The sequence below is a fragment of the Microcaecilia unicolor genome, chromosome 1 (genome assembly GCF_901765095.1).
Source record: "Microcaecilia unicolor chromosome 1, aMicUni1.1, whole genome shotgun sequence".
Classification (NCBI taxonomy): Eukaryota; Metazoa; Chordata; class Amphibia; order Gymnophiona; family Siphonopidae; genus Microcaecilia; species Microcaecilia unicolor.
This window is the reverse complement of record NC_044031.1, coordinates 463,925,239-463,945,222: the sequence shown is the minus strand read 5'-3', so window position 1 is coordinate 463,945,222 and position 19,984 is coordinate 463,925,239. Positions and strand designations below refer to the sequence as shown.

Below are 19,984 nucleotides of genomic sequence, written 5' to 3'. Positions count from 1 at the left end.
TTGTTATCCTCTGATAACATGGCCATCAAAAGAATAATTATGGTCTATAAATACTTTAAATAATTAAAAAAAAACATTTTTTAAATGAAAAAAATATCATTACTGATGTACCACAGCATAAAAGATATGCTTCATTCTTAAAGGAGCTAACACATATTGCTTTCATCAACCAATTTTCTTCTGGCTATGTAACAAACTAATTTTTTAGCAAGAATGTTGCCCTTCATAAAATATTAGTATCATATAGAAGGTAGGTCAGATACTAAATATCCAGCTGTTTCCTTATGCTTCTTTGGACCTCATAGATCAACCAGAACAAAGGTTGGGATCCTGGTGTCATGAATGTTCATTCAAGATGACTCGGGGATTTTTCTCTATAATATATATTTCCTCCCCACCCATAACATATGTAATCTGATCACTGCTGTAATGGTCCCATGCTCAGAGCCCTATACTACAACTCTTTCTGGAAGTCTACAATCATGGGCCTGGATCTGGCTACAGATGTCACTCTTGAGTGATGAACATGACTCCTTGCCCTTGGGGGCTCTGAACTATGCTCCAGAAGCAGTGACAACCTCAGCTGACTCAGGTAGCAAATGAAGTGACTAGACCATTGAACCAGGGATATTCTGCATAGCAGTGTGCAACACTGTCACTGAGTCATTAGGGCAGCCCAGGTTAGAATGGTGCATAGCACTTGAATTAAACCAGAGTTTCTCCTTAGGAAATAAATCTTACGTATTTGTAATGCAATTTGATTTAATAGTACAATAAAATTTATGTTTCAACCTGTATAGCTATCTTCATCTTCAGAAACTGGCACCTTCTTTTTCAGCAGCTGTGCCAATTCTTCTGTCTCAGCTACATCAACTGGTCGCTCTCCATGTTTGTTAGCCTGATATGCATTCCCACCATGCCGAAGTAGTAGCTTGACAATCTGCAAAGTTAAGTAATAAACAAGTGGTGTTTTTTTTTGACACAGCAATTTCCTCCTATCCCTCTGTAATTCCCCACGGAGCTATTGTGTCATGATACCACATTCAGAATCATCTAGGGTGTTTCTCTCCTGTTCTTATATTCTGCTTCTCAATGATAATCATCAGCCGGGGTCACAAATCCTGGTCCCTTATGAAATTGACTGATTGGCTAACTCTGCTCACAGGGCATCACCACACCACACAAAGAGACTGCCTCCTCCCAGCAGGCTGTGAACACTGCTTCCACAGCACCCCAATCTCTAACTGGCTGAAAAGCCTGGTTCAGGAATGAATGCGGGTGTTCTACATGGCAGTGCACACCATGTGTCACGGAGTCACTGGGCCAACAGTATAATTTTTGCCATGTTCTCCATAAAATGCATAATTTTTCTGGTTTAAGAACATCACCTACATTTCAAATTTATACATTAGACTAAGAATTCAAGGCTTCCGGATAACTGCAGTGCACAGAAGTCATATTGAATCCATGACAAGTAACAACTCACAAATAAATTAACAAGACTAACTACTGCAGTTAAAGAAACATGTCATTGAACTGAAAAAGGGTAAAAAGCATAAGTGACCTATACAGAATTACCTCCTAAAGCTAGCACTGGGATGAAATGCACTGAACACGAATTCAATAAATGGCTTATCTTTAGCTGCGAGCACTTATGCTAACTCAATGGCTGGCAAAAATGTTCATACCTAACTGTAGGCAATTAGAATACTAACATTTACTTGCCTGTCACCTATGTACTTAACTGCCCGACTGACCCATGCCCAGTGGTGTGCTGGTAAAATTTTAACAACAGGCTCTCTCCCCGGTCCACCTCAGCGCCCCCCGTCCACCACTGCACCCCCCCCCCCCCAATCCACCTCTGCGCCCCCCCCCCCCCAAAAAAAAAAAAAATTGCAGAGCTAGCTATAGCCGGGGAGAGAACCTGGGGGGGGGGGGGGGCAATGCATTACTCTCTCCAGGAAAAAAAAATTAAATGATCCCAGGTTCCAATCTAATTCATGTTTAATATGGGATAAAATGCCATAAATAAGTAAATAAATATAAACTTTTAACGTTCAGCACCTGATTCTCAAAGTGGACATATTCCAAACACTATAATGAAAATAAAATTATTTTTTTCTACCTTTGTTGTCTGGTGACTTTGTTTCTCTGATCATGCTGGCCCAGTATCTGATTCTGCTGCTCTCTATCTGTTCCCTTGACTCCGTTTCCAGGGCTTCCTTTCCATTTATTTCTTTTCTTTCCTCCTTTCTGGTCCTCCGCACACTTGACTGTACAGTGGATCCAGCTTCTGCCTATTTTCTCCATCCATGTGCAGTTTCTCTCCTCACTTCCTTTTCCCTCATCTAATCTCCTTCCTCTATCTTCCCTCCATGTCCAGCATTTCTTCTCTCTCCCTTCCCTCCCCTCCATCCATGTCCTGAAACTCTCCTCTCTCCCCTGTCCTCCTCTATCCATCCATACCCAGCAATTCTCTTCTCTCCCCTGCCCCCCTACCGATCCATGCCCAGCAATTGTCTTCTCTCCTCTGCCCCCCTCTATCCATCTATGACCAGCAATTGTTTTCTCTCCCCTGCCCCCTCTACCCATCCATGCCCAGCGATTCTCCTCCCACCCCTGTCCTTCCCTCCCGCTCCCATCCATGTCCAGCGATTCTCCTCCCTCCTCTGCCCTTCCCTACCGCTCCCATCTCAAGTCCAGCGATTTTCCTCCCTCCCCTGCCCTTCCCTCCTGCTCCCATCCATGTCCAGCAATTCTCCTCCCTCCCCTGCCCCCATCCATGTCCAGCGATTCTCCTCCCTCCCCTGCCCTTCCCTCCCGCTCCCAAACATGCCCAGCGATTGCCCTTCGCCCCCACCGTCCCCTCCCGCTCCCATCCATCTTTTTTAAATACCTCCTCGCCGTTGAAGCGCCGCGTTAAAGTCCTGCTGCCCGTCTCTAGCTTTCCCTCCCTGTTTGCTGCAGTTCGCGTGAACTTCGTGCCCTTAGTCCCGCCTTCTGACGTACGACGTCATACGTCAGAAGGCGGGACTAAGGGCACGAAGTTCACGCGAACAGCAAACGGAGGAAAAGCTTGGGCAGCAGCAGCAGGGCTTTAATGCGGCGCTTCAACGGTGAGGTATTTAAAAAAGATGGATGGGAGCGGGAGGGGACGGTGGGGGCGAAGGGCAATCGCTGGGCATGTTTGGGAGCGAGAGGGGAGGTAAGCATGGCGCCCTCCTGCCATGCTTACCTCCTGCAATGGAGCCGGCTTGCCCCGAACAACAACCGGCTCGCAAGAGCTGTCAAAATTTAACAAGCGGCTCTTGCGAGCCGGCTCCAGCACACCACTGCCCATGCCCCTCCTTGGTTCACATCCCCCTTGGAATTTGTATGTGCAACTTACAGAACACCAGCTAAGGGCAGTTATGCATGTATGCCAATTAGCACCAGTTAACATCAATTATAGCCAATTGGTCATTAAGGCCAGTTAGCAGCAAATTCATTCATTGAGTCAACACATGCAAATGACCCAAATTCTATAAGCTGTGTGTACAAACTTGTGGGTTAATCAGAAATTTGGGATCACAACTTTCTAGAATGAGGGGGATAAACGGCAATTCTATAATTGTGCACCAGTGATTAGGCACCACATATGCGCTTGAATGCCACCTTGAATGCCACTTACATGCGTACTTACAAGGGCATGGGTAAATGACACTGCACATCTGTGAGGGGGGAGTACACAAAGGCAGAGCTTGGGGCCCCTCGGACCACCAACACACATTGACGCATGCACTGTATAGAACAAAGTGGCCTTTTTATGTCAGACAATGACTTGCCTTATGTTTCAATAGTTTTTATTGACAGCGTATCAAGTATAATAACATCTCTTTGGAAATTACATGGTAAGTCTATGCTGTCTAACATTATATATCTATGAACTTCTCCCCTTTCCCCCTCTTCCCAACCCAGCCTGCCCCCCTCCCATTTCCCTTTTTATTAACTAATAATGTAACAATGACAACAGCAAGGAAGAGTATTTGGGTTTAGTTGGCAAGTAACTGTCTCTTTGCTGACGGTTGCAGCGTATTCCAGAGTCTGCCCCAAGTCTGTCGCAACCGCCTTCTGTCTTCTAGATTTTGGTCTGAGACCGCGCATCGTTCCAGTTTGGATAGATCAATCATCAGTATTCTCCATTGGGTGATATTCGGTCCATTCCGGTCCATCCATCCATTTAGGATCACCTTCTTTCCAATCACTATCGCGCGTTGCAGAAATCCACGGTATCCCGGCAGCGCCGGCTTGGCATATTTGTATATTCCAAATAAGAGCAAGGGCTGTAGCACTGTCTTTCTGTGCCAACATGCCCATACTGCTTCAAGCACTTGTTTCCAGAAATGTTGCACTCTCCGACAGGCCCAAAACATATGTCCCAAAGTGGCCTCTGGTGCATTACACTTCGGGCAGTTTCCAGATGCCCCATATCCTGCTTTCTGGGCTCTGTATGGTGATATATGTAAACGGAGTACAAATTTGTATTGTAATTCCCAGTATCGCGTGAATGGCGAGGTGTTGAGTATAGAGATCAAATGATTTTGTATCGTACTGTCCGTCACCTCTGTTGCCAAGTCTGCAGACCAGTCCTGCGCCCTCTTCTTGTAGTCTATGTCCTCTGTGGTATCTAGCAGATATCTGTGGTGGTACCTTAGCGGAACTTCATTTTGAGATCCCAGTGTTAAGGCTGTACTCAATGTGTCCTGAACATCTTCACATAGATTAATCCAGCCTACTGATGTGGCATAGTGTTTCACTTGAAGGTAGGCAAACACGTCTGAAGCTGGCAAGATGTATTCTCTTTGCAGATCTGTAAAAGGACGCATTTGTCCTTCATCATTTATTATTTGGTATAGGAATTGAATACCTTTTTTCCGCCAACGAGCAAACACTCCTGAGGTTGTTCCCACCGGGAAGTCTGGATTATGATATATTGGCAGGAACGGTGTTGAACTCGCTAAAAATCCATGCCGTCTGCATAGCCATCTCCATGTTGCTCTGGTTGATGTCACAAACAAGTTCTTAGATATTTTGATGTCTGAGTTTTGTTTGCCTGTATGTAACAGCCAACCGGGATGCAGCGCTGGGAAGGCAGATGATTCTATGGGAGTTGCTGTGAATTCCTGGCCTCCCACCAGCCAATCTCTTATATGTCTCATGGAGCATGCTATCGTGAGGTACCTTATACTTAATAAACCCATTCCTCCATGCGTCCTAGGTTTGTGTAAGACACCTATTGGGAGCCTCGGTCTCTGGCCTCGCCACAAGAAGGCCTGGATTGCTCTAGACAGGACCCTCTCCTCCCTCTGTCTTAAGTATAACGGGAGCATTTGGAAGGTATATAACCAGCGAGGGGCCACCATCATATTGAACAGGGCAATTCTGGCTGTAAGGGAAAGCGGAGCCCTCCCCCATTTTTGAAGCGTACATCTGGTTTCAGTGAGCAGTGGCATTACGTTTTCATTGTAAAGCCGCAATGGGTCAGTGGGTATCACTACCCCCAGGTATTTCAACCGTTCATTTCCCCATTTCAGAGGAAACTGCCCCTGCCACTCTGTTTGAACCTCTTCCCTCGTCGGCATGGCCAGAGACTTTGTGTGGTTGAGTCTAAAACCTGATATCTCTCCATAGTTCCCCACCACTTTGAGCAGGGCCTCTAGTGATGCCTGAGGATCATCTAGGAGAAGCATGAGATCATCTGCATATGCCAGTAATTTAATCATGTGTTCAGGTAGTTGTGCTCCTTTGATTTCTTTTGTGTTTCTTATTACACATAGAAGTGGTTCTAATGTGAGCACAAAAAGTAAGGGGGAGAGCGGGCACCCCTGACGCGTCCCCCGCTCAATCCTAAACTCTTCTGTCCTAATGCCGTTGACCAGAATGGAAGCTGTTGGCGATGTATATAGAGCCTGAACTGCCTCAAAGAACCAACCCTGAACTCCCACCCAGCGTAATGTCTCAAACATGAACGGCCACCTGACTACATCAAATGCTCGTTCTGCATCTAGGCTAACCAATAGTCTGTTTGTATCTGTCTCTTTTGCATGCATCAGTGCCGCCAACAGCCTCCGCACATTAAGTACTGATTTTCTGCCTCTGACAAACCCCACTTGGTCTGTATGTACAACCTGGGGTAGGCTTAGGGCCAGCCTGTCCGCCAGAATTCGGGACAAGATTTTGATGTCTACATTGATTAGTGATATTGGCCTATATGAGCCGGGCTGCAAGAGGTCTCTCCCTGATTTAGGGATCAAGCTAATCAGAGCTGAATTTGCATACCGGGGAAAGGCACCCTGCTGGACCGCTTCATTGTATACATCTATCAACGGCCCAATCACCTGGCTTTGAAGCATCTTATAGAACTCGCTTGTATAGCCATCCGGCCCAGGTGCAGTATGAAGTCTAAGTGATTTGATACCTTGTATAATTTCTTTTGCAGTTATTGGGGCGTTTAAGGCCTCGATCTCCCTTGTTGAGAATTTAGCCATTCCCGATCTTTTTAGGTATTCTGCTGTTTTGTTCTCTAATGATTCTTTTTCCCCTGTTTTTTTGTAGAGTGATTCAAAGTGCTCTTTAAATAGTTTAGCTACCTCGTCAATGTTGGTTGCAGCCCTACCTTCTGGTGTGCGCAAAGCTGTGATAAAGTGTTGTTTCCTAGTATTTTTAACTACTTTGGCCAGATAAGCACCGGCTTTGTCTCCAAATTTCTGGAGCCTAAATTTCCGATATACAAGGGAACGTGTCATTCTCTCATGTAAGAGGCTGTTCAGTGCTGTTCGAGCTACCATAAGGGCATCATAGCATGCTTGGGTAGGTGTTTTGGTGTACGCTCTCTTCGTCTCCCTCAGCTTGCGTTCAAAGGCTATAACTTGTTGGTTAATTCTGTGGTTGCGCCTACACACATACGCTATTATATCTCCCCGTAGTACTGCTTTTGCCGCTGACCAGAATAGGCCGGGGTCATCTAAATGACACTCGTTATTCTTCTGGTATTCCTCCCATCTCTCACATATGTATTTCTTAAAGTCTGGGGAGGAATAAAGATATGCGGGGAACCTCCATCCCGAGGGTTTCTGAAAGAATGCCTGTGCTTCCAAATCTGCCCATATCATTGCGTGATCGGAGATTTCCTCCGGGCCTATCTGGGCATTTAGCACCTGGGGGAATAGCGTTGGGGACAAGAGAATGTAATCTAACCTGGATTGTGTTCGATGCACTCAATGACTTGCCTTATATGGGCACTGGTACATTTTGCCATGCCAATGCTGGTTTGCACTAGTATTTTATAATGTAATCTAGGCACCCAGATACTGATATAGAATTGGCATGAACGGGGTGCCAAAATCTAGGTACCAATTTATAGAAATACCACCATATTTACAATAAATCCATGCATGTAACAGGTTACAGAAAACAATTTAAGAAAAAAAGCAAACTTGGAAGAAAATATTATTGTAAAAAGTAGGAGGCAGATTTGTCTTTTATTGATGAAGTTTACCACTACGTTAGACCACACTTACCTCTCTATGCCCACTGCTTGCGGCATCATGTAATGGAGTATCATCATCCAGTCCTTGCGTGTTCACATCTGCTCCTGCTGCTATTAAAACCTTGGCTACATCATAGTAACCCATGTTACAAGCTTCATGAAGTGGAGTCCAACCTAGAAGAATAAATCACAGAACAATGCAATTACATTTTGTTTATAGGTTACCACATTTGATTTTAATAAACAAATATTTTTCCCCCAAAATCAAGAGTGGATTTCTATAGCTTTCGTTTGTTAAGGGATGTAAGCAGACAATCTATAGATTTGATGCCCTAAATCCTGCTACATAATATGGGAATTCGGAGATAAAAGGGAATTTTCCTTGGTGAATCTGAGCATTGTGGGGTATATCCAGGAGTGCATGACTTTTGGACACCGCCATTTGGGCACCCAAATTGTACACTTTGGGTGCCTAATCATTTGAGCGTCCAAATGCAGGTGTCTAGGGTCAAATTCAATAAAAGGCACTCAAACTTAGGCACCTAAAGTTAAGGTGCTCAGCTGGTATTCTATAATGGCACAATGGCGCACCTAATCTGTTATAGAATACTAGTGTGTTGTCATGTATATGCCCAACTTTAGGCGCAACCATTTATGCCATGTCTTTGGCTGGTATAAATGAGCATGCCTAAATGCTGCAGTTGGTGCACAAATAGAAGTATTCTCTAAAGTTATGCATGAGAGCACTCAGGCACCCTTAGGTGCCAGCTTGGTACTTGAGTCCCAAAATGGAGGGGGGGGGGGGGGTTTAAAACAGCACATAGGTGCTATTTGTTAATTTAGGGAACCCTATATATAATTACCCCCTAAAATCTGGCTCAATTCACTAAAAACACTGCTTTTAGGTACCCCTGCTAAAGAAAAGTGCTGTAAAACCCCAAGTTATGCGTACCAATATAATTAACATGAAAGATTACAATTTGTTCCTCTCCATTTGGGTGCCCCAAAATATCAAGTTCTACTACCTCCAGTACTGTAGGAAGTGAGTGAGTGAATCGAGCTGGACTTTATAGATACCACCATTTGGGCACTTAAATACAGAACAGCAAATTGCAGCATACAAATGGTGGTACCCGAATGTCACGCACCCTGCTTAAAAACTTTCAAGAATATTTATGAAGCATAATGTAGTTAACTGTAACTTTTTAATTATATTGGTAGATATAACTTGGGGTTCTATAGTACTTTCCTATAGCAGGGGCACCTAAGAGCAGTTTTGGGTACCCAAACGTGCAGGAGGTGAGTGAATCAAGTCAAACTTTAACCACCACTATTTGGGCACCCAATTGGGCACCCAAGAGTCCAGCACCAATAGGTATTGGTATGTGTTAATCAGAGCACCTAAGAGCAGTTTTGGTCACGCAAAAGTGAAGGTGGTAGCGAATCGAGCTGGACAAATGTTCTTTTTGGGGGGAGGGGGGCTTTGGGCACGGTCAGAGAATGGGCAGGAGTGAATTCCACCAAAACTGCAACAGAAGATATTGCTCAATGCTGAAGCATTTCCAGTGGACATTGCAGCTCCTGGATTCTTTGATGCCAATGCCTTCAGTGATGATAGCCAATGGGCTGGACATCTCTGGCAGCAAACCCTCAAAGTTTCTAATGCTAAAACCTGATGACCTTGGGCAACACCTTTCAGCAGATGTCACTTGCGAGTAGGGTTGTACCGAACATTCACATTGGGCCCCAAATACAAATAATCCGGGGCTCTACTGTGCTAAATCCTACTGAACACTTGATCTCCAATTTAACGTTGCTTCTTTTATTATTTGTTGTGTTAAAAGCTCAATGATCATTATTCATATTTGGCTGAATAATATTTTTCATTATTTGTAATAGTAAAATATGCTATTCAGTACAGCTCTACTTGCGAGATAATGTATGAGCCCCAAACAGCAAAGGCAGATAGCGTCCCTGTCTGTAACAAACATTTTCAAGTTAATTTGGAGAAGTCTGAAATTGTTGGACTTTTTCCTTGGCCATGGAGAATAAAACAGCCTAAGCAAAATTAAAATCTGTACTAAAAAAAAGGCCAACCATGTTCACAAAAAGTACACTAAAGTAAAAGAAATATCACCTTAGGGATGGCATAATAAACTTAATTAGAGCTATGGGATACTTTAAGAAGTCCAAATAACTGGAGAAAACACACACATATGAATATTTGTATTTGTTACATTTGTATCCCACATCTCCCCACCTATTTGTAGGCTCAATGTGGCTTACATAGTACCGGAGACGCCTTTGCAGGCTCCGGTGTGAACAAATACAGGGTGATGTTGTGGTAAGATCAAGTTCATGTGGCATAGCCATATTAGGGAATCGGAGAACGGAAGGTAAAATTATGTATCATACCTGATAATTTTCTTTCCATTAATCATAGCTGATCAATCCATAGACTGGTGGGTTGTGTCCATCTACCAGCAGGTGGAGATAGAGAGCAGACTTTTGCCTCCCTATATGTGGTCATGTGCTGCCGGAAACTCCTCAGTATGTCGATATCAAAGCTCCATCCGCAGGACTCAGCACTTAGAGAATTACACCCACAAAGGGACACTCTGCCCAGCTCACCACCGCCGAAACGGGGGAGGGGAATTAACCCAGCTCATCCCCACACAAGTGGGGGAGGGGAATCCGTCCAGCTCATCCCCGCGGAGCGGGGGAGGGACACCACACCCGCCGATGCGGGGGGATCTGGCTTATCCTGCAACTGCAACCGCGGGAGGAGCTGACTGACCCTAACACCGCCGAAGCGGGAAGGGTACAAAGCTGCCCTACAGCCGCACGAAGCGGGAGGGAGTGCCGGCAGAATTTAAGTCTCAATCCAGCCCCGTAAAACGGAGGGGAGAGGAATGCAGCAGCTCACTGTAACACAAATTCGTCTCAACTCTTGAAGAATCCATTGAAAAACTTGAACACGAAGCCCTCCTGAACAGGAACTGAAGACTAAACTTGAACCTGAAATGCAACCAGAATATAAACAATACAGATATCTGGGAGGGACTATGGATTGATCAGCTATGATTAATGGAAAGAAAATTATCAGGTATGATACATAATTTTACCTTCCATATCATCATGCTGATCAATCCATAGACTGGTGGGATGTACCGAAGCAGTACTCACCCAGGGCGGGACATTGAAATCCCTGACCTCAACACTGAAGCTCCAAACCGGGCCTCCGCCCGTGTCGCCACAGTCAAGCGGTAATGCTTGGAGAATGTATGGGCCGATGCCCAAGTTGCCGCCTTGCATATCTCTTCCAAGGAGACGGAGCCGGCCTCTGCCATCAAGGCCGCCTGAGCTCTAGTGGAGTGAGCCTTCAGCTGGATAGGCGGCACCTTCCCCGCGGCCACATAAGCCGCTGCAATGGCTTCCTTGACCCATCTTGCCACTGTAGGCTTAGCAGCCTGCAGACCCTTACGAGGACCTGCAAACAGGACAAACAGATGATCCGACTTCCGGAAATCATTGGTCACTTCCAAATATCTGATGATGACTCGTCTCACATCCAGATATTTAAGAGCAGAGTATTCCTCTGGGTAGTCCTCCCTACGAAAGGAAGGGAGACAGAGCTGCTGATTCACATGGAAGCGAGAAACAATCTTGGGCAGGAAGGAAGGCACTGTGCGAATAGTCACTCCTGCCTCAGTGAACCGCAGAAAAGGCTCTCGACATGAGAGTGCCTGGAGCTCGGAAACTCTTCTGGCTGAAGTGATAGCCACCAAAAAGACTGCTTTCAACGTCAAGTCTTTCAGAGATGCCCTCGACAAGGGTTCAAAAGGCGGCTTCTGTAATGCTCTTAGCACCAGGTTGAGATTCCACGCAGGCACCACCGAGTGCAGAGGAGGGCGCAGGTGATTAACTCCCTTGAGAAAACGCACCACATCTGGCTGCGAAGCCAGGGAAGCACCCTTCAGGCGGCCCCTGAAGCAAGCCAGGGCCGCTACCTGGACTTTAAGGGAACTGAGCGACAGGCCTTTCTCCAGACCTTCTTGCAGGAATGCCAACACTGAAGAAATTGGAGCAGTGAATGGAGAACATGAGCCTGCTTCACACCACGCTGCAAAGGTACGCCAAACCCTGGCGTAAGCAGTAGAAGTAGAGCGCTTCCTCGCTCTCAGCATAGTGGCGATGACCTTGTCTGAGAAGCCCTTCTTCCTCAGACGCTGCCGCTCAATAGCCAGGCCGAAAGACCAAAGGGGGAGGGATCCTCCATCACCACGGCACCCTGATGTAACAGACCCTGCTCCACTGGCAGCCGCAGAGGATCGTCGACTGAGAGCCTGATCAAGTCCGCATACCAGGGACGTCTGGGCCAATCCGGACCCACCAGGATTACCCGGCCCGGATGCTTTGCCACCCGGTCTAGCACCCTGCCCAACATGGGCCAGGGCGGGAACACATAGAGGAGCTCTTGTGTCGGCCACTGTTGGCGAAAGAGCATCTACTCCCAGGGATCGAGGGTCCCGTCCTCTGCTGAAAAAGCGCGGCACTTGGCAATTGGCCGATGACGCCATCAGATCTAGGCTCGGCTGGCCCCAGCGCTTCGTGATGCCCAAGAACGCCTGAGCAGATAGCTGCCACTCTCCGGGCTCCAAGGTATGGCGACTGAGAAAGTCCGCCTTGACATTCATGACTCCGGCAATGTGGGCCGCTGACAGCTGTTCCAGGTTCGCTTCCGCCCACTGGCATAGATTCATGGCCTCCTTGGCTAGAGGGGCGCTCTTGGTACCTCCCTGGCGGTTGACATAGGCCACAGCCGTGGCATTGTCCGACAGGACCCGTACTGGCTTCAACGCCAGTACCGGGATGAACTCCAAAAGTGCCAACCGAATGGCTCTGAGTTCCAGGAGGTTGATAGACCACTTTGCCTCTGCAGGAGACCAGAGCCCCTGCGCTGTCCTTCCCAAGCAGTGGGCTCCCCAGCCCGACAAAGAGGCATCCGTCGTGACGACAATCCACTCCGGGGTCACCAGAGGCATTCCTGCAGACAACTTGTCTGTCTGCGTCCACCAGCTCAGCGCCTTGCGCACTGCTGGGTCCAAGGGAAGGCGCACAGCATAATCCTCCGACATCGGAGTCCAGCGCTGCAGCAGAGAGTGTTGTAGTGGTCTCATATGAGCCCTGGCCCAGGGCACTACTTCCATCGTGGCCGTCATAGAGCCCAACAGCTGCACATAGTCCCAAGCCCGAAGAGGAGAGGCTACTAGGAACTGGTCCACCTGAGCCTGAAGCTTGACAATCCGATTGTCTGGCAGGAACACTCTGCCCACTTGGGTGTCGAATCGAACTCCCAGATACTCCAGGGACTGAGTTGGGCGCAGCTGGCTTTTCTCCCAGTTGATGATCCACCCCAGGGAGCTCAAAAGAGCAACCACCCGGTTCACAGCTTTGCCGCACTCTGCATAAGAGGGGGCTCGGATCAACCAGTCGTCCAGATAAGGATGGACTTGTACTCCTTCCTTCCTCAGGAAGGCCGCGATGACCACCATTACTTTGGAGAAAGTCCGCGGAGCAGTAGCCAACCCGAACGGGAGGGCTCTGAACTGGAAGTGTCGGCCCAGTACTGCAAAACGCAGAAAGCGTTGATGAGGAGGCCAGATGGGAATATGCAAGTACGCTTCCTTGATGTCCAAGGATGCCAGGTACTCCCCTGCCTTCACTGCCGCTATAACAGAGCGGAGAGTCTCCATGCGAAAGTGCCAAACTTTCAAAGCCCGATTGACCCCTTTGAGGTCGAGGATAGGCCGTACAGAACCTCCTTTCTTTGGTACCACAAAGTAAATGGAGTAACGTCCCTTGCCAAGCTGATTTTCTGGCACCGGAACGACCGCACCCAGGCGGATCAGATTGTCCAAGGTTTGCTGCACTGCCACAGCTTTGACCGGAGACTTGCAGGGAGAGAGTACAAACCCGTCTCTTAAGGGTCGGCAGAACTCTAGCTTGTAGCCGTCTCTGATGACTTCCAGCACCCAAGCGTCTGAAGTTATTGTGGTCCACTCGCTCAGAAACGAGGACAGCCGTCCTCCAATCTGCACTGGGGGGTGGACCAAGGCCCCGTCATTGGGTACGAGACCCTGGGGGAGGACCGGAGGGAGCACCTCCAGGACGGCGGTCTCTGCGAAAGGAATGCTGCTTGGGGGAGAAGTTCCTCTTGAAGGAAGAGGAGGCAGAAGAGCCCGACCTGCCCGGGCGGTACCGACGGGCTTCCTGAAACCGTCCTCTGGAGGTACCGGGGCGAGTACTAGCCCGAGCCCTGACCTCTGGTAACTTCTTGCCCTTAGACGTGCCGAGATCGGTCACGATTTTGTCCAGCTCAACCCCAAAGAGCAGCTTGCCTTTAAAAGGCAATTTAGCCAGGCGGGATTTAGAGGCGTGGTCAGCAGACCAATGCTTCAGCCAAAGCCACCGCCGCGCAGAGATTGTCTGAGCCATGCCTTTAGCTGAGGCCCTCAAGACATTATACAGCAAGTCTGCCAAATAGGCCAAGCCCGATTCCAGGGCCGGCCAATCAGCCCTCAAGGAATGATCCGAGGGGGAAGCCCGCTGCACCATAGTCAGGCACGCCCTGGCCACATAGGAGCCGCAAACTGAGGCCTGCAAACTTAAAGCAGCCACCTCAAAGGACGACCTTAAGGCCGCCTCCAATCTTCTGTCTTGGGCGTCCTTTAGGGCCGTGCCACCTTCCACCGGCAACGCCGTTTTCTTAGTCACCGCAGTGATTAAAGAATCCACGGTAGGCCACAGATAGGCCTCACGTTCACTTTCAGGCAAAGGATAGAGGCGGGACATAGCCCTAGCCACTTTAAGGCTCGCTTCCGGGACATCCCACTGAGCCGAAATTAAGGTGTGCATAGCATCATGCACGTGGAAGGTTCTAGGCGGGCGCTTCGTCCCCAGCATAATGGCAGAACCAACAGGGGCTGAGGGAGAGACGTCCTCCGGAGAGGAAATCTTCAAAATGCCCATGGCCTGCACTAACAGGTTGGGCAAATCCTCTGAGCTAAAGAGCCGCGCTGCAGAGGGGTCATCCGCTCCATCCGAGCGGGGATCCGTCTCCTCCAAGGAATCCGCAAAGGACCGTTGGGAGAACTCAGAAACGCTGCCCTCATCTACATCGGAGGAGACAAAGTCCTCCAAGGCCTGGGAATCAACCCGAGGGCGTTTACCTCCGGGGGCCTCAACCTCTTTACCAGACGAGGGAGCAGGGGCAGCGTTTTGCATAAGGAAGGCCTGATGCAGCAGCAAAACAAACTCGGGGGAGAAACCCCCCAGACTGTGCACTTCCGCAGCCTGGGCTACAGCCCTAGACGCACTCTCAACCGGCGCTCGCAAGAGCGGGGGAGAGACATGCTGCGCATCCAAAATGGCGTCCGGCGTGACACTCCGCGAAGGAGCCGCGCGGGAAGAACGGCGCTTAAGTTTAGCTGCTTTTGTGCCGTCGCCCAAATTAAGGGCGTTCATGGCATTAACATCTCCCACCTCAAGGGCGGCCCAAGAAGAAGCCGTCCGAGCCGCGTGGCCGGCCAAGATGGCGGAGGCGAGCAGCGGAGGATGGGCGTTTATGGCGGGAAAAACCGCCACACCGGAGGAAGGACCGGGACACTCATCGGTCACGAAACTGTCACCCAACAAGGGCGAATCAGACTTTAAGACCCCCGCATCCCCTCTAGAAGCGCACAAGCGATCCGGGGAGCGACTCTTTGCGCCCTCGCCCTCCGACGCCATAGGCCACGTGGAGATCAATCGAGGAACCCCCTGCCTGCTATAAAAAGGTAAAAATTACCTGCTTTCCGCTCCGAGCTGTAACGACCTGGTGTCCCAGTGAGTAGCTGCAATAAACGTTTAAATAAACGTCGAAATAAACGCCTTTAAGGACGTTCAAAAATTTTTTTTTTTTTTTTTAACGGAGCCAGCGGGAGGGGGGAGAAAAGGAGGGACCTGGCGCCACCAGGTTTGCACTTGCTCAAGAAGAGCCCTCAACCCCAGGCACTCAACAAAACCTAAAAATTAGGCTTGGAGGCCTAGCCAGAGCTGCTGCTGTGTGTGACCACCACCTGCTGAGATAGAGAACATACTGAGGAGTTTCCGGCAGCACATGACCACATATAGGGAGGCAAAAGTTTGCTCTCTATCTCCACCTGCTGGTAGATGGACACAACCCACCAGTCTATGGATTGATCAGCATGATGATATGGAAGAGTTGTGTTATGTCCATTATATGCTTTAGTTTGGTTGTGTTGCAGAGATTAGGCATTTAAGTTGGATCCGTGGGGTATGCCTTTTTAAACAGGTTAGTTTTTAGTGCTTTCCATAAGTTTAGGTGGTCGTACATCGTTATGGCCAGTCTATGCAGCAATGGGGCTTATAATGAAAACTTCAGTTTAGCGAGCGGGGGGCATCAGGGTTGTGCTTTACTGCCACTTTTATTTGCTCTGGCGATGGAACCCCTGGCCAAATTGGTACGTCAAAATGAGAAGGTTTGAGGCATCACTTATGGTGGTCTCCATTAAAAAAAAATCCTACTTTTTGCTGATGATGTTTTTACTTTTACAAATCCACAGGTTTCCTTGCCAGAGATTATGAATATTCTACAGGATTTTGGGGTGGTCTCTGGTTTTTCGATAAATACAACCAAATCTGAGTTGTTCACTTTCAGCCCAAGATCAACTAGCAATCAAAAGAACTTTTCCCTTTAGATGGGATATCAACCACATTTGATACTTAGGGGTAAACTTAACCACAGGTTTAGATACATTATACCAGGGAAATTACCCCTCTCTATTGAAATCCCTTTGTGAAGAGTTGGAGAGATAGAACATTTGAATATTTCTTGGGTCGGATGCATCCAAGCGATTAAAATGGTGGTTCTCCCTAAATTATTGTATTCGTTCACTGCCCTACCAATCCCTCTGGCTGATTCCTTTTTCAGGCAACTTCATAAGAAAGTCTCTGGCTATATCTGGTGAAATAACCACCTAGGGTGCAAAGAAAAATGTTGTACTAGTGGTGGTGCCCAACTTTAAATTTTCTTACCAAACGACACAACTTAAAATATCTTACTAGTTCGATACAAGATACTCATAAAAGCTGGGGACGGATGGAGCAGAGTTTGCTTGGGGTGATTTCCCTGAGGGCCCTCCCCTGGCTTAAATTGGAGACACTGAGGCATTTGAAAGAAGTTGGGAATCCTATTCTTAACTCTCAACCTTTGGCTCAAAACCCGACTTAATCTCCTATAGTATAGGACCTATTTTTCTGCCACATCAATTTCTCATGCTGAGACTTTGTTCTGGAACAAACAGGATACAGCTTATGTCAAGTGGGTGGGGAACGGTTTAGCTACTTTAAGTCAATTGGTGGACTATGGGGCTCTAGTGTCCTGTGATGATTTAAGGGAAGAGAGTTTGGCCTCACACAACAGGATTTCTTTTTAGATTTTATCAGTCGTTAAGTTTGGACTGAACTGCTGATGGATACTTCCCTCCTACAGCGGGCAGTTCAAGGAGGTAGCAGTAGAGGGAGCATCGCTAGATTCTATAGAGCTTTAATGCTCCAGATTCCTTCACCAGCCCAATATAAAACAATTTGGGAGAATATTTTAGGCACTATTTGAGGCAAAAGATTGGGAGAAACATCTAAACTCCTTATTGAGTGTTTCTATAGTATCTAATATGCTAATATTCTGCTTACCCTTTGAGAAAGAAAATTTTCTCCTCAGCAATACAACCAGTGCTTGGAAGGAAGGAGATCATCCAGAAGATGTTAAGAGGCATCTCTCAAAACAATTGCCTCACACCATCAAGTAGTGTTATCTTTCTAGGACAGTATGGATCAGACTGCTTATCTACTATGAAAAACAACTGGCAAGGTTTCACAGTGTCCAGCAGTTTCAGACAAATCTACTACTGACCTGTGGAAACTGCCTTTACTGGAATATTCAAATACACTGATCTTCAATAACTGACTGCCCCACACTTTCAATTCACTTTGCTTTTTGGGTGTAATATGAACATAGCGTACAGATGCATCCATTAAGGACTTCCCCATGTTGCTCAAACAAACAAACATACACTGTGATAATTCCCCAGACCCAAATACATTCTGTGCACTAAACTTCTCCAACTGAAAAAACTAAATGCCAAGGACATAAAAGCAATACAGTATTGAGAAATACTCATCACAAAACCAAGTTACCTGCAAAGTCTTTTACATTCACATTTGCACCCAGGCCAATCAATTCTTTCACTTGTGTGACATCTCCACGAATAGCTGCCATATGTAAAGGAGTTTCACCGCGTTCATTTCTTTTGTTAACCTTGTCTTTTTGTCGAGTGGATGAACTTGGAGTCCTTTTTTGTGTTGGTGTTGTCTGCAAAGGGTGATTTGGGGTAGAATCTGTAAGCAAAAAAAAATAATGTTAGTCAGCGCTTTACTTTAAAATGTGCTTTGTCTAAATGTTTCCAATGGAGGAAATAAATAGCAGCCAATTTTTTAATTATTTAAATAATTTTTCAAGTTAGCTTCAACATACTACATCTCTACTATAATAAAAAGCACCTCCAACGTTCTGAAGCTGACTCCGTGGCTTCACTGAAGTGAAGGGTTTGTAAGGTTCATCAGATTCGTGAGTCTGTCACCATCTCTCTCGGCCCCACCCTCGTGCCTCTGATAGGTCCGCTGCCCTCGCCGTCATCACGTGATGACGTCGAGGGCGGCGGCCCTATCAGAGGCGCGAGGGCGGGGCCGAGAGAGATGGTGACAGACTGACGTATCTGACGAACCTGACCAACCCTTCACTTCAATGAAGGCACGGAGTCAGCTTCACAACGTTGCAGGTGCGTTTTGTTACACTACACAGCTCCCTAATTTTTCACTTAAACATCGCAGGGTTGCTGGGGGGGGGGGGGAAGAGGGGGGCAACTAACCTGGAACTGGGAGTGAGGGAGAGAGGGGGGCAACGACTCTGGAACTGGGTGAGTGGGAGGGGGCAATGACCCTGGAACTGGGAGGGGGGCCAGGCAAACCCTGAAACTGGGAGGGGGTGGGCGGACCCTGAAACTGGGAGGGAGGGAGGGGGCCCCTGGCACACTCTCTCATTCTCACACACACACACTCACAGCTCCCTAATTTTTCACTTAAACATCGCAGGGTGGCTGGAGGGGGGGAGGGGGCAACTACCCTGGAACTGAGAGAGGAGAGGTGGTCAGGAGCGGAGGAGTCAGCTGTTTTCGTGGGTCCGCTTTGAAGAGAGGAGAGGTGGTCAGGAGCGGAGGAGTCAGCTGTTTTCGCTGCGGCGGCGGCGGCAATGACAGTAGTGGCACGTTTAGTTGGGGGGCGTTTTGAGGTGTTCTTGTGGGCCGGTGCGGGTCCTCTCTCCTTACCGTTTTTCCATACTTCAGCGCGATGGCCAGCTCAGCGGTAACTGTGGAGGGAGGCTGTTGAGTATGTCACTGCCATCAGGCAGTCTCGAGCCTTTTCTGTTGCTTTCGTGCTCAAATTTTTTCGCGAGCCATTTTTTTTTGGGGGGGGGAAGAGTGGATCAGCTGTGAGGTTTTTTTTTCCCACCGGGATCACATCATAATGGGTCTAGTGACGTCAGCCAGGGCGTCGGAGCCTAGCAGACCAACTCTGGAGAACGTCACGGACACAGGCAGGCAGACCCATAGAACGTTGGAGGTGAGCATTATTTTTTTGGGGGGAGGGGGGGTTGCCAGGTTCTTGAAGCCTGGATTGGCCGCTGTCAGAGACAGGATGCTGGGTTTGATGGACCCTTGATCTTTTCCCAGTATGGCAGTGCTTATGTGCTTCTCCTCTACTGCTAACTCTAGACTTCGTTCCTTTTCCCTCGCTGCACCTTATGCCTGGACTAGACTTCCTGAGCCTGTACGTCTAGCTCCATCTCTACCTGTTTTCAAATCTATGCTAAAAACCCACCTTTTCACCACTGTTTTTGGATCCTAGCCACTACTCAATTTGCCCTCCCCTTGTTCCTTCTCACCCAGTACTTCCCTTGTCCTTAATTGTCTTGTCTGTCTGTCTTATTTTTAGATTGTAAGCTCTTTTGAGCAGGGACTGTCTCTCTCTACGTTGGATGTTCAGCGCTGCGTGCGCCTGGTAGCGCTATACAAATGTTAATAATAACAATAATATGTCAAGCTGCCCGTATAAATCTGGCCAGGCACTGGAAGAAGAGGTCTGTGCCGCCCTTGTTGGGATGGATTTCTAAATTATGGTATATTTGTGGCATGGAAAGATTGACTGAAATTAGGAGACGAACTCAGGCAACATGGGAAGATATCTGGGCCCCTTTTATACAAGCATGCTCTGTGTAATATTTAAAAAGAAAAATAGGGGGAATTTCACTTAGGTTGATATGAAACTGTTGGTTGA

At 47.8% G+C, this 19,984-nt stretch overlaps 1 protein-coding gene across 3 annotated transcripts in view; it reads right to left on the bottom strand.

Moving 5' to 3' along the window:
- The window catches only part of ANKRD12 (ankyrin repeat domain 12), a 246,148-nt gene that overhangs the window by 105,778 nt on the left and 120,386 nt on the right, over positions 1 to 19,984 (bottom strand). For all 3 annotated transcript variants that reach the window (XM_030213381.1, XM_030213385.1, XM_030213377.1), the window contains 3 exons: positions 17,789 to 17,989; positions 7,560 to 7,702; positions 793 to 940 (listed from right to left, as the gene is read on the bottom strand). In XM_030213381.1, coding sequence (XP_030069241.1) covers positions 793 to 940; positions 7,560 to 7,702; positions 17,789 to 17,989 — 492 coding nt within the window. The remainder of the gene's footprint in view (positions 1 to 792; positions 941 to 7,559; positions 7,703 to 17,788; positions 17,990 to 19,984) is intronic.